This window comes from Dendrobium catenatum, unplaced genomic scaffold (genome assembly GCF_001605985.2).
Source record: "Dendrobium catenatum unplaced genomic scaffold, ASM160598v2 fragScaff_scaffold_716, whole genome shotgun sequence".
NCBI classification, from domain to species: Eukaryota; Viridiplantae; Streptophyta; class Magnoliopsida; order Asparagales; family Orchidaceae; genus Dendrobium; species Dendrobium catenatum.
The window spans coordinates 7,090,531-7,106,208 of record NW_021319178.1 but is presented as its reverse complement, the minus strand read 5'-3'; the positions used below and the strand labels follow the sequence as shown (position 1 = coordinate 7,106,208).

Here is a 15,678-nt window from a genome sequence, read left to right as displayed (position 1 = left end):
GATTTCCGTATTGCACAGATTCATTGACTGATATGATTTGATTGATTAATTGACTGACATGCATATTGATAGCATCGCCGTGCTTTGATTTTAGTTATAGGTATTAGGTGACCTGCTGGGCTTTGTAAAGCTCATTATATGTGGTTGATATTTTCAGGTCAGGGCAAGGGAGCAGAAGATAGGAATTGATCCAGATCTTCAGGTTTTTGTCTTTTGATTGATAGTGATTCTTTTGTACTCAGGATAGATTTCAGAATTGGTAATTGTAGTATAGTTCCTGAGTTTTGTATATGACTTTTGAGATATGAATCGACTTTTATATTGATGTTTTAAATTTTATAGATGTTTGATAGACTGCTTAATTCAATGGTTTTAGATAACTCTGATAAATTGTTTGGGAAATTGATTGACATTCTTTCCAAGTTAGATCTTGGGGCATCACATATATGGTGTACGTTGTATCAATATGTATATCATGTACTATATAATGTATAAATGTAATGTATATCATGTAATTCATATGTATTAGATGTCTGCATCAATCTTAGCAGTCATATCATGTATTATATTCATATCATATTATATCATATCACTTAAACAAATTATTATGTATGCTCATGTCATATACAAACAAGATAGGACACATAGCTACCTGTGGTATTTTTTTGTAACATTACGTAGGTCAACTCTACATGAATCAGTTGCAATCATATAAGTCATATTGCCAGGAATAAGTCTCATATCACATATCAAAAGTTAGGTGATCTTCATGTAACAAGTTATCACTTCTCATCTATCAGTATATCATGTCACATCAATCAACCCTCTTTTACCTCCCTTTTTCATATCACGTAGGATTACACTATAAATCTTATTTAAATAAAAGACTTTCGGCCCATCCTTCTGAATAGGATAATATGTCTCTAGAAAACTTGAATTAGTTAATCATTTTCAACTAGCCTTTCTTAACTTTACACATATTTCATATCACATAAATCATGATAACAAATATTATTATGCACCCAATGTAATTATTAATATATTCATCAGTATGTCTGTAATATATCAAAAATGCATATTTGATTAAATAAATAGTAAATATATGCATATTATGTATTTTATGTCCAAAGGGTATGCTAACTCTTAATTATTTTATACTCAATATTATACTACTCATTTTAATTAAAATGACATATAAAAAAAATTTCTAATAAAATTCTAACATTAACCATTCAAAATATTTAGGGTAATATTATCTATCACATATCAAATGACATTGGATGAAAAATCATTAAAATAAGAAATATTATATTTTTATCAATTTCAGGAGGGAGGTTAATAGGTAAATATAAAATCATTGAATACAGAGGTAGGGTTAAGGTTATTTAATAAGACCAGAACACTTTTCCCAATTTGAGCAACAAATATTATTGGCCTAAACCCTACCTACATTTTCTCTCATCTTTCATCCTCTTTCTTCTTTTATTCATCTTGCTCTCTCTTCTCTTTCCTAGCCAAAATGAAATGAAAAGCCTAAGAGAGGTAGTGAGGGTTTTAGATAATTATTTTATATATTTTTATTTTTTTAAAAAAATAATTTTCAAACCTAGTACCACAACACTCTAGACTCAGTACCATAGCGATATCCAGACTTAGTGCCAAAGTGCTATAAACTTAGTGCCATAACACTCCCTCAAATTTTAGAAAATTGGAAAGCATAATGCCATGACACAGTCTAACCAGCACTATAGTGCTCAACCAACCAAATTTTCAAGAAATTATGAAAAATTAATTTGAGATTATTGCAATCTACTGACCATAGAAAAATATCGTCCTCGTCAATTTCCTAAATGTTTTACTAACAAATATAACATAATCAATAATCACTAATCAAAATATATACTCATTCATTCACATATGTGTGTATGTCAATCAATTATTTAACATATTATATAATACATTTCAATCATAAGAAATAACATTCAAAATAGAGAACTTTGTTAGTGGACCTTTTCGGATCATCTCTCACATCCCACTAACTCAAGTTATATACTTTAGGTTGTACGAGTGTTATCATCACTAAATGTGCGGGCTGCCTCTGTCTCACACTCACATTTCTAACATCATTCTTGCTCAAAGAATCTTCAATGTACATTCTAGATCCTATAATCTTCTATCCATACATATACTTGCCTGCATTGATCCATCCTATATCCAGATCTCTCTCTAAATTCTTTATACAAGTTATCCATCATCCCATGTCTTTATATCGATTATATCTAAAGCACTATCCTATGATCAAATAACATTGTCCTACATGTCTCCTATAACATATGGGGCACTCCTATATACTACTTGTTAGTATCATGGGTTCTCTCCTAACATTAACAAACATACTTCTCTTCTCACTATTTTCTCCTCTTTCCAACTTTTCATCTACTCTCTTTCTATACATATCATGTATGCATAAGGAATAGCCAAATCATTTTATACTAATCCAATTCAATCCACTAACTCTAAAAAACTCCTAAATTCTCAATGGTATAATTGAGTGTCTCAACTTAATCATTAATCCTATCAACAATCTTTAATATATATTTCTCCTATACAATGCTGACTAATTAGGGTGCATAACTAGTCAGTATAGTAACTCATCTTCATGCATATTTCATCACTATCCTATTTCCCTACTCTAATATCATGATAGTTTCATGCATATGATGTCTTGTTGCTGGTGGGGGTACAAACTAGAACCTAAAAATAATAACAAATTATGCCCCAAGTAATCTCTTCAGTCATCCTTCCTTAGAAGTTTTTCATTGTTATCTTATCCACCCCCTCTCAGCTTCTCCTCCAATAGAAATACTTATAGTGATACTTTCATGTTATTTGAGCATTATAAGTTATAAAATATTTTTTCTATCCTTAGTAACTAGTCCTCAGTTGTTTGTGGTTCTGCAGTTCTCTTGAGTAGTATGGGTTTCAACTTTTAAAATATTTATAAGTACTTATCCTCTTTAGTCTCCTTGGCCTCAGTTTTTGCTTTCCCTATGAATCACTCATCAACTGAGATATCAAATTTATAAACTGCATCATACTGTCAGAACTCAATAGGGCTACCATACTCTGAACATTTGGTACTTCAGATGGATCAATTATACTCAATATATTTCTCTTTTCTATCAAGTTATAATTCAATCATACATATGCATGCTATGAACATTAAAAATAAATCAAAATCTTGTTGCTACATATTTATGTTCCTCGCAATAAATGCTTATAATTCTGGTTACAATCTAATTCTTTCAAGAACTTTCACTCTGATATCAATTGTAATACCCCAAGATGAAAATTTAGAAGAATTATTTATTTTAAACTCTTAATTAATCTATCAGAGTTATAACATAGTCAAATATGTCAGACGAATTACTAGAGTTAGTTAATAGTTACTTCAATAGGAGTATAATCATGTGACTTTGACCTCTACCCCCTTCAGCTCTAAATTTATGGGAGATTCAAATGATATTCTCGAGTTCACTGAATAAGACATGCTATCATAGATAAGTTAGCCAAGAAAGCCAAGAAAGCCAAGAAGCCGAGTTATCAATAACATTATATAGTGTTTCACCTTAAGAAGAGAGAAATGAGCATTATGACTCATAATACTTTAAAAAATGAGAGGACATCTCTAGGTCTGCTTTAGCAAACCAGCTGCACTCCTCTCTTAGTATCACTTTTTTTAGCTCAAAAGAGTTGGATCAAATTCTCTGTACAATATTTCTCGGATAAACATTTTGAAACTTATCTCCTCTCTAATGTTATTATATTTTGAGAATGATTCATTTTGTTTAACAAATTCTTCATAACTTTCAAGAATGAATTAATATTCAATAAAACAATTTTATATAAAGGGTAATAAAGATAAATACTAAGGCTTCATTTGGACAACTTTCTTATAGCTTTGCTTTTCAGATCGCAATCATAATTTTTATTTAACTACTATTTTTTCACTGTTTTCATGAATTTTTTGTGCTATGAAATTACTTTTAATTGTACTTTCAAAAAAGCTATCTTCTCTATAATAACTTTACAATCATCTTTATAAAAAGCTATACCATCCATAACGGACCTTAACTCAAGACAATCCCTAGTCTTTTTACACTAATATGTAATAGCTCATCTAATTAAATAAATTTCTTAATGTTATATGTACTAACATGTGCATATACTTAATTTTATGTTAGAATTATTTATTTTAATTGTTTTCATGTTATTTACTGAGGAGATTTAAGAAAGGATGGTAAGGTGGACTCAGCCCTTTATTTGCCAGGCCCAAACCTACCATCCTTGATCAAATCCAGTAAAAGAGAATATTTTTATTTATACTCATTTCTTAATAATTTTTTTCCATGCCCAAGAAAATAAAATTCATATTAAACATAATGCTTGATATACTATCTTCATTCTTGTTTTGTAAACTAAAGAAAAAACCTTGAAACACAATAGAAATGATTTTAGGCTTCATATGATTTTAGGCTTCATTCGGGATGACATTTTTACTGTTTTATAAATCAATTTTTTAGCACAAAAATCTTTTTTAAAAAAAAATGTACTAAAAAATTACTTTACAAAATAATAAGAAAGCTGTCCCAAACGAAGCCTTTGTTTAAATTTTGTATTTATTTTGTGTTAAAATTAATGTAATTAGGATACTCCTAACTTCACTCATTTTTTTAATATCTTTTCAAATGCTTCATAAATATAAAATGAGAGCATTGGGATCAAAATTATTTTGAAAGATTTTTGAGATTATGATATCTTAATGAAAATTTGATTCAATGTAATTCAAAACTAATTATAATTATCTTCTTTAGTTCATAAATTAATAACATATGATTAATGAGAATTTTTAATATTAATTTATTTTATAAAATTTTATTTTCATAATTTTCATTAACTTGATGATTGGTGAGTTAAATCAGTAAAGCAAAAGCCTTGCAGGAGTGAGGACTGGGACAACCCCAAAGGCATCAAGTGCGCACTGGAGACAATGCCGGTGCTTAATCGAAGACAGCCGCTATTCGTGGGGACGGATTGGCGGCTGTTCTATGCGGCAGCGAAGACGATCGGTTCTATGCGGTCGGCGGTGGGCCTCGTCAACATCACAGCCTTATCGGAGCTTCGCAAGGACGCACACACCTCCGTCCACACAATCCGACAAGGGAAGATGCTAACGCCGAAGCAGCAGGCCGAACCAGCCCTCTACGCCGACTGCATCCACTGGTGCTTACCGGGCCTCCCGGATACGTGGAACCATTTCCTCTATGCTCGCATTATTTCTGGAAGCTTCTCGAAGATCTCCACTCTTTAGAAGTATTATTGGTTCTCTGTAATTTTTTGTTTTTGATTTTTGCTTGGGCGAATCCGACGGTGGAGAGGCTTCCGATTTGATCAGATGGGTAAAGTTTTTGGACCTAAGCTAGAGCTCTAGTGGGGGTCATCCGGACTTGATCAATAGTATATAGCTAGTTTTATGAGAGATTTATGTGTGCCTTCAAATTTTTTTATTAAATTAATATTGAAGTATTTAAATATAATAGAAAATTTCATGTATTTGTGTATGATATGATCAAGTAATTTAAAGAATAATAAATAATAAAACTTAGTGTAGCTTTTCTAATTTAATAATTTCTATATTATTCGTCTGAGAAAAAGATCAAAATGATCTCTTGATTCTTTTAAGAGATCAAGATGATTCCTAACTATATTAAATGATTATTTTGATCTTTCAAATTCTTTAAAGTGGAATCATACTATCAGACTATTTTGATTCTTTATAAAGAGTTGAGGGGTTAAAAAAACCTTTTAATTAAATTGTAGATCATTTTGATCATTCATAGAGAGTTAAGAAATAAATTTGTTCATTTTCTCTTATTCATCTTGTTACGTCCTGGAGTATTCGCGGCGGTAGAAAAATATAAAGTTTAACGTTTTAACTTTGTACGAAAATCTGGCACGCAAACAGATGAAAGAGACGTGCAACATTCATAAAAGACACCAAGATTTTTACGTGAAAAACCCCTAAAAAAGAGAAAAACCCATGAGGCCTAGCCCAGTTTGAATGAATCCACTATTATTTGCTTCAATTGATTACAAATGAGGCCCTTCTTTGGGGGAAGACTTTAGCTTGATGTACATCTTATAGAATACATTACATGGTGGGAATACAAATAATCACTATTGACATGTTCGTTTTATCAGAAGGACCATATTCTGGTGATGGAGGTCAGCAGAATCGTAGTCTACGGGCGACTGAGGTCATAAAGACCGCTGTCTGGCGACGGAGGTCGGAAGGACTATAGTAGGTGGGCGACGTAAGTCATGAGGACCGTAGTCAGCAGGAGACGAAGGTCGGAAAAATTGAAGTTGATGGGCGACATAAGTCAGGAGAATCGTAGTCGGCTGGCGACGGATGTCGGAAAGACCGTAGTCGGTGGTGGACGACGTAAGTCAGCAGGACCATAGTCGTCGGGCAATGGAGGTCAGAAGGACTGTAGTCGGTGGTTGATGTAAGTTAGGAGAACCATAGTCGGTGGGCGACGGATGTCATAAAGACCGTTTTCTGGAGATGAAATTCGGAAGAACTGTCGTTTGACGACGGATGTTAGAAGAACGGCGTCAGGTAGAACTCCTGCAATGGACAAAAATCTAGTATCGGATAGATGTCCAACAGAAGTTTGATAACGGGCAGAAGTCCGACGTCGGGTAGAAATCTGACGACGAGTGAAGGTCCGGCATCGGATAGAAGTCCGACGTTAGTCGGCAGCCGGGTAGGACTCCGACGCTAGATGGTATTCAGGTAAAACACCGGCGTCACTTGGAGGTCGGACGGAATTCCGGCATCCCTTGGAGGTCGGTCAGAATTTTGGAGTCCCGTGGAAGTCAGGCAGAATTCCGACAGTGGTCGAGGAGGAGTTTTTTCCCTCCTATCCTTCTTCTATTTTCTTCTCATTCTTCTCCTCTTCTTCTTGCTTTGGCCCCCCCTATTTTTAGACGTTGAAGGTCCAGAAGTCTGAAAATACTTATTCTAATATTATACATTGGCCGAATCATAAAAAATTGTGTTCCAAAAGTTAAAATCTTGCTCAAACTTGATCATAGAGGCCCCGTTGAGCTCCAAAAGTGTCAAAATTGAGCCTCGGACGTCAAAAAATGTGTTCGGGGACTCCAAAAATGTCTGATTTGGACTGTTCGGGCTGAAAATCGAGCCCGGACAAGCATAGGCGGCAGAACAGGCCGACCGGCCGGCTGGCCGTCGCTCGTCGCCTCCACCGGCGGTAGTTATCTGGCATTTTAGTTTCTTTAATTTTTTTAAAATCATTTTTTAATTCAAAAAATTTCAAAAAATTTTGAAAATTCCAGAAAAATTTAGAGCCGATAATTTAAAAATACAGTATACCGTAATTGTCTATGGCGGCAACTTCTTTCTGTTTTGAGCTGATCGTCCTGGCCGATATGTTAATGACGGCTGCCTTAATTAAGAATCCTTATTTAGACTTTCTATTTTAAGCCTGATCGTCCAGGCCGATAAAAAAATCGTCCTGGCCGATATGAGTAAAAATAGAAATTCTAAGTCTCTCAAGTGTGTGTGTGAAGGGTTACTTAGCATCAGTCTCTTTGACAATTACAAGTAGACTCAAGAAGTGAAAAACAAAATTACAGACTTACTCAACCCTAAACCTACGCAATTCTGAATTGGCTTCTTCTTGTTCGTCTGATCTTTGATTCCTGAAATGTTAGAAGCAACAAGCAGTCCAAGAGAAATAGTGTTTGTCAATCATCAAAACATAAGCCATGAAAATAGATTTGCAACATAATTTAGCCCCCCTATTTGTTGAGAATGTTGTTGTTGTCCCTTCTGTGACGAAGAATGTGGAGCAGGTTCTAGGTTGTGATGTTGGTAATCTTGAGGATGCTGTTATTGTTTTGTCCTCTGATGTCTTATCGTTTGTACCACCTATTCATGACTTGGGATCTCTAGAGTCGATTTCTCCTGCCCCTTTGCATATTAATTCGTTGAATAGTTTGGTTTCTGTTGATGAGGTTGGTGCCGCTGTGTCTTATGTGAAAGTTACTGAGGATGTTGTGGATGGGGTCTTACCTTCTATTCAGGACCCTCGGGCTTGTGCTAGTGTTGGTGGTCATTTTGGTTGTGCTGTTAATTCTTGTCTCGTGTTGTCTGAGGTGGGTATTGTGTCTGCCTCGTGCTTTTTGTCTGGTAAAACTGTGCCTAGTGTGGCTGTGGAGAATTCGGGTGAGTCTGGCATCCCTAATGTTTCTTCCCCTGGTAATTTGGGTGGGGTTCACTTGGATACACCTTCGGGTGTGGTGAGTGAGGGATCTACTAGTACTGTTGTTCTTATTTTTATTTCCCCGGTTGCGCCTATTGTTTAAGTAAATTGTGATTTTGTTGAGGTCCCTGTTAATTTATTATCTCCTAAGGCTTTGGCTGCTCATGTGGGTGCCAATTTGGGGGGGAGTATTAGGTTGAAACTTGATTGGATTCAATGCTCATCCAATTCCTCTTCGGAGACTAGCGTGGATGATGAACTTGGGGTTGATTTTACTTTGTAGAATGACCATCCTATTGTTGCTGCTTCCTCCCATTGGAGGGGTAAATGTGGGAGGACGTAATTTGGGTTTGTGCTGCTATTTCTCTATGGTTGTGGGTTTCCTTGTGGAGGAGATATTTTGGGCATTGGTTGGCTCTTGGTGGTTGCCACTTCACCAGAGCTTTGTTTATTATTTTCAGTTGGCCATTTTAGTTTTTTGGGCAATGATGTGGCTTGAGCTCACTATTTTGTAGCTGTGGCTTGTGACAACCTTTGGTGGTGAGTTTCTTTCTCGGTTGGGATGGCTACTTGGTATGTTACTGCTCTTTGATCCAAACTAGATGGTCTGTGCCTGGCTTCAGAGTAGTTGGAAGCCTTTGCTAATTACTGAGCCCGATGGGTTGTAACCCTTTTGTAGCTTCTATAGCTTTTTGTTTCGTTTCATTTCTTCGCATATTGTACTCCTTTATTGGTAATAATAAAATTTTTGTTTATGTTAAGAGAGAGAGAGAGAGAGAGAGAGAGAGAGAGAGAGAGAGACTTAGGAGATCTTTGATGCAACTTTTTTTTTTTTTGCCAAATAAGGTAGCGACATACATTCTTCTTTATTTACTTGATTAAGACTTAGAATTACTCATAGTCTATCACTATTTGCTCCACTTTTTTTTATTCTTCCACCTTTGGGTCTAGGAGCTAGGTCTTTAAATTATCTACTACTAATATTAGAGGAGAATGATATTATATAGTATTATCTTGAGTTTAGTGTTTTTTCCCAGTGTCATTTTGCCACATTAAAAGAGAACCACTATCATTTGATTTAGCTTATATTGTTCTACACTACAAGAAATATGTCGAAAATATAAATTACCAACGGATTTTCTTCATTTGGTGGCGAAAATGGCTGTCAGAAAATGACATTTTTCCTATGGTGCTAATACATAAACCACCATAATATCTTAGAGAATCTGCTGGGGTAGGAATAGATGAACCCTATGATGTGACCATAGATCCTTTCATACATGCATTGTAGGTAATTATGGAGATGATCGAGCTCCAACTCGATAATCTCTTTTTGAATGTATGGAAAATACTCACTGTATTAATAAACTTGAACTCCAAAACACAACAACCAAGTGGTTTTCCTATTAGTGACTAAGATAGCTAGCTACAAGTGATGAAGGATATTGTCCAGAAGAAAGCTTTTTTGCATCTACCAGATATAAGAGGAATACCAAGGTACTTTACTGGAAATTCCTTGAAGAGCTTAACAAGAGATCTATTCTACCGTAGGTAACCTGTTCAGCCTCCCCACGAAGGTAAATATTCTTCTGGGAGCAACTTGGAGAAGTACCATTGACGATTCTAATAGATCGGATTCAAATTTCTCAGCTTGATGAGGCTTGTGACAAGGCCATCATGTTTCTGTGGTGGATGAAAAATTAGAGGCGTGGGCTTAAGATGATTTGAGGTATGTTTGAAATGTCAATCAATCCCGTTACTTTACAAAATATTTCAAATTCAAATTTGATATTCCGCATTTTAACAAGCTTATGCATAGAGGATTGTTTGGATTGGTTGAAGTTTGTCAAAACTTTCTTCAAATGTATGGAGATGCTAGAGAAAAATAAGGTCAAAGTTGTAGCTTTCACAGTAAAGGGCACACTAGTTTTTTAGTGATAATAGCTAACTAGAAGTACATTAATGCCAAGAGGGAGTAATTCTAATCAAATCATAACTGAGAATGCATATATTAATCTGAGAATGATTCCTTTCTATTGATTATGATCATATCATATGTCATCAAAGTCATGTGCAATGAAAATTGATAAGCGAATACACAAAATAATTCTATTATTTAAAATACAAAGTCAAACTCCATGAACCAAAATGGCACAAGGTATCACATTACATTAGTAAACTTAAGAACTCATTGTTTTAATTGCTTTCCGTTCCATCCATTTAATCATTATCCAAAGTTATCAATTTTGCATACAAGGTTGATAAAAACCAATCTTGACTCTCATATCATATTCTTCTACCAAGAAGATCTCCATTCAACTTTCTAGTTGAAAATGCAACTTCCTTTATGCTAAATAAAACCCTTTATCATAGCTCCCTACCTCCTCTACCACATAGCAATAATTGAACGCCATCTATGTAACACCCAAAGATCAAAATATAGAAGAATTGTCTATTTTTAACTCATAATTAATCTACCAAAGCTATTTATCTCATTAGCATAAATAGAAGTCAATGGAAGTAACAATAAATTCTTTTTTTCAATTTATAATTCTATTCATTATTACAAAATCATATATAATAACCAAGAGTTCAATCAAAATATTATTTTATATATTTATACTCATGACTATAAAGAATAAAATAAAAAAATATAAAAAATAAAATAAAACATGAATCCTGATTGATCTCACTCCACTAAATCCTAACCCCTTTATGAAAACATGCAAAAAAATCATGGAGTAAGCTAAAAGCTTAGTAGGTTATCATAACCTACAATTATAATCAATGCAGGGTAATATAAAGCAATATATATGTAATACTTCAATTAATAACAATATGAATCTATAATTGTGAAAACATGTATTAGTCAATATGTGAATAATACCATCTCACATGAGCAATGAAAATTAATGTAAGCAATGTAATTCTTAATCAGTGAACAATAGACATATAAAGGATCAATAAATTATGTCATTCCTCTACGCATGTTAAGTGCAATGAAATGGGTTTATCATTAATTTATACATGCCTATAAATTATGTCATTTTACCTCAATTTATATATTATCTCATATTTATTAATATACATGCCTTATAGAGCAAGTGTTCTATATCTAATTTATATATGGTGTATGTCGTATCAATAAGTATATCATGTACTATATCATGTATAAATGTAATATATATCAATCAATTCAAATGTATTAGATGTCTTTGTATCAATCATAGCAGTCATATCATGTGTTTATTTTGATCATATCATGTATCATATTCATATCATATCTCTTATACAATTTGTTAAGTATATTCATGTCACATACAAGTAAGATAGGACACCTAGCTACCTATGATGTTTTCTCTGTCACATTCTATAAGTCAATTGTATATGAATCAGTCTCAATCATATAAGTCATATTACCAGGAATAAGTCTCATACCACATATCATACGTTAGATGTTTTTTTATATAAGAAGTCATCACTTCCTGTCTATCGGTATATCATGCACATTAGTCAACCCTCTTCTACCTCTCTTTTTCTTATTACTTAGGATTACACTATAAATATTATTTAAATAAAAGTCTGCAGGCCCACCCTTTTGTACATTACTCTTTTATACATGGTAACATGTCTCTTGCCAACTTAAATCAGGCAATCATTTTCAGCTAGCCTTTCTTAACTTTACACACATTTCATATTATCCTGTGTCCATATTGATCATATCTAAAGCACTATCCTATGATTAAATAACATTGTCCTGCATGTCTCCTATAACATATGAGGCACTCCTGCATAATACTTGTTAGTATCATGGGTCCTCTCCTAACATTAACAAACATACTTCTATCCTAACAATTTTCTCCTCTTCCCCCCTCTTCATCTACTCTCTTTCTACTCACATCGTGTATGTATAAGGAATAGCCAAATCAATTTATACTAATCTAGTTCTCTCCACTAACTCTGAAAATCTCCTAAATTCTCAATGTTATAAGTGGGTGTCTCAACTCAACCATTAATCATATCAAGAATGTATAATATTTCTCATATATAATAATGACTAATTGAGGTGCATAATTAGTAAGTATAATAAACTAATCTTTATATTGCATCATTATCCTATTTCCCTACTCCAATACCATGATAGCTTTATGCATCTGATGACTTGTTACTAGTGGGAGTACAAACTATAACATAAAATTAGTAACAAATTATGCCCATGTAATCTTTACATTCATCGTCCTTCCTAAAAATTTTTCTCATTACTATCTTATCTGCCGCCTCTCAACTTCTTCTTCAAATAGAAATACTGTTAGTGATACTTTCCTGTTCTTTGAACATTATATGCTATCAAATATTTTTTTCTATCCTTATTAACAAGTCCTCCGTTGTCTATGGTTCTACAGTTCCCTTGAATAGTGTGGGTTTCAACTTGTGAAATATTTGTAAGTACTTATCCTCTTTAGTCTTGTTGGCCTCAGTTGTTGCTTTCTATGTGAATCACTCATCAACGGAGCTATCAAATTTACAAACTGCATCATATTATCAGAATTCTTTCAATAACTTTCACTCTTAATTAATCTATCAGAGCGATAAAATAATCAAATATGTCGAACAAATTACTAGAGTTAGGTAATAGTTACATCAATAGGAGTACAATTATGTGACTTTGACCTCTACCCCTTCAGCTCTAAATTTATAGAAGATTCAAATGATATTATTACTTAATAAGACATGTTATCATATATAAGTTAGCCAAGAAAGCCAAGAGAGTTAACAATAACATTATATAGTGTTTCACCTTAAGAAGAGAGAAATGAGCATTATGACTCATAATACTTAAAAAATGAGAGGACATCTCGAGGTTTACTTTAGCAAATCATCAATCCTCTCTTAGTGTAACTTTTTTTAGCTCAAAAGGGTTGGATCAAACTCTCTATACAATAATATTTCTATGATAAACATTTTGAGACTTTTCTCCACTCTTATGTTATTATATATATTTTGAGTATGATTCATTTTGTTCAATAAATTCTTCATAATTTTTCAAGAATGAATTTGTATTCAATAAAACAATTTTATATAAAAGGTAATAAAGATAAATACTAACGCTTTGTTGAAACAACTTTCTTATAACTTTACTTTTTAGACCACAATCATAGCTTTTATTTAACCACTATTTTTTCACTACTTTCAAGAATTTTGTGCAACAAAAAAACATTCACTTGTAGCTTTCAAAAAAGCTATTTTCTCCACAACAACTTTACAACCATCTTTATAAAAAACTACATCATCCCAAATGGACCTTAACTCATGATGATCCCTAGTCTTTTTAAACTAATATGCATGCAATAGCTCATCTAATCAAATAAATTTCTTAATTATATGTACTAACATATGTATATACTTAATTTCAACTTAGAATAATTTATTTTAATTGTTTCATTTTATTTGCTGACGAAAGGATGGTATGGTGGACTCAGCCCTTTATTTGCCAGGCCCAAACCTACCATCCTTGATCAAATCCAGTAAAAGAGAATATTTTTATTTATTCTCATTTTTTTTTTTCATTCTGAAGAAAATTAAATAAGATTTATATTAAACATAAAGCATGACATACTATCTTCATTATACTTTTTTTTTTTAAATTAAAGAAAAAACCTTGAAACTCAATAGAAATGATTATAGGTTTCATTTGGGACGACTTTTTTACTGCTTTCTAAATCAACTTTTTAGAACAAAAATTTTTATTAAAAAACATGTGTACTAAAACGCTATTTTATAAAATAATAAGAAAACTATCACAAATGAAATCTTAATTTTTGTATTTATTTTGACTTAAAATTATGTAATTAGGATACTCCTAATTTCACTCATATTTAAAATATCTTTTCAAATGCTTCATAAATATAAAATGAGAGCTTGGGATCAAAATTATTTTGAAAGATTTTTGAAATTCTGAAAACTTAATGAAAATTTGATTGAATGTAATTCAAAACTAATTATATTTTTCTTCTTTAATTCATAAAATAATAACATATGATTTATGAGAATTTTTAATATTCATTTATTTTATAAAATTTTATAATCAGTAAAGCAATACCTTGCAGGAGTGAGGACTGGGACAACCCCAAAGGCATCAAGTGCGCACTGGAGACAATGCCGGTGCTTAATCGAAGACAGCCGCTACTCGTGGGGACGGATTGGCGGCTATTCTATGCGGCAGCGAAGACGATCGGTTCTATGCGGTCGACGGTGGGCCTCGTCAACATCACAGCCTTATCGGAGCTTCGCAAGGACGCACACACCTCCGTCCACACAATCCGACAAGGGAAGATGCTAACGCCGAAGCAGCAGGCCGAACCAGCCCTCTACGCCGACTGCATCCACTGGTGCTTACCGGGCCTCCCGGATACGTGGAACCATTTCCTCTATGCTCGCATTATTTCTGGAAGCTTCTCGAAGATCTCCACTCTTTAGAAGTATTATTGGTTCTCTGTAATTTTTTGTTTTTGATTTTTGCTTGGGCGAATCCGACGGTGGAGAGGCTTCCGATTTGATCAGATGGGTAAAGTTTTTGGACCTAAGCTAGAGCTCTAGTGGGGGTCATCCGGACTTGATCAATAGTATATAGCTAGTTTTATGAGAGATTTATGTGTGCCTTCAAATTTTTTTATTAAATTAATATTGAAGTATTTAAATATAATAGAAAATTTCATGTATTTGTGTATGATATGATCAAGTAATTTAAAGAATAATAAATAATAAAACTTAGTGTAGCTTTTCTAATTTAATAATTTCTATATTATTCGTCTGAGAAAAAGATCAAAATGATCTCTTGATTCTTTTAAGAGATCAAGATGATTCCTAACTATATTAAATGATTATTTTGATCTTTCAAATTCTTTAAAGTGGAATCATACTATCAGACTATTTTGATTCTTTATAAAGAGTTGAGGGGTTAAAAAAACCTTTTAATTAAATTGTAGATCATTTTGATCATTCATAGAGAGTTAAGAAATAAATTTGTTCATTTTCTCTTATTCATCTTGTTACGTCCTGGAGTATTCGCGGCGGTAGAAAAATATAAAGTTTAACGTTTTAACTTTGTACGAAAATCTGGCACGCAAACAGATGAAAGAGACGTGCAACATTCATAAAAGACACCAAGATTTTTACGTGAAAAACCCCTAAAAAAGAGAAAAACCCATGAGGCCTAGCCCAGTTTGAATGAATCCACTATTATTTGCTTCAATTGATTACAAATGAGGCCCTTCTTTGGGGGAAGACTTTAGCTTGATGTACATCTTATAGAATACATTACATGGTG

At 33.2% G+C, this 15,678-nt stretch overlaps 1 protein-coding gene across 1 annotated transcript in view; it reads left to right on the top strand.

Moving 5' to 3' along the window:
• Nucleotides 1–15,007, top strand: part of LOC110101378 (protein ESKIMO 1) — a 19,738-nt gene extending 4,731 nt beyond the window's left edge. Inside the window, exons 5-8 of the mRNA XM_020829251.2 lie at nt 5,002–5,368; nt 7,930–8,388; nt 8,503–8,630; nt 14,459–15,007. Coding sequence (XP_020684910.2) covers nt 5,002–5,368; nt 7,930–8,388; nt 8,503–8,630; nt 14,459–14,828 — 1,324 coding nt within the window. The 3' untranslated portion in view covers nt 14,829–15,007. The remainder of the gene's footprint in view (nt 1–5,001; nt 5,369–7,929; nt 8,389–8,502; nt 8,631–14,458) is intronic.
• The last annotated feature ends 671 nt before the right edge of the window (nt 15,008–15,678 follow it).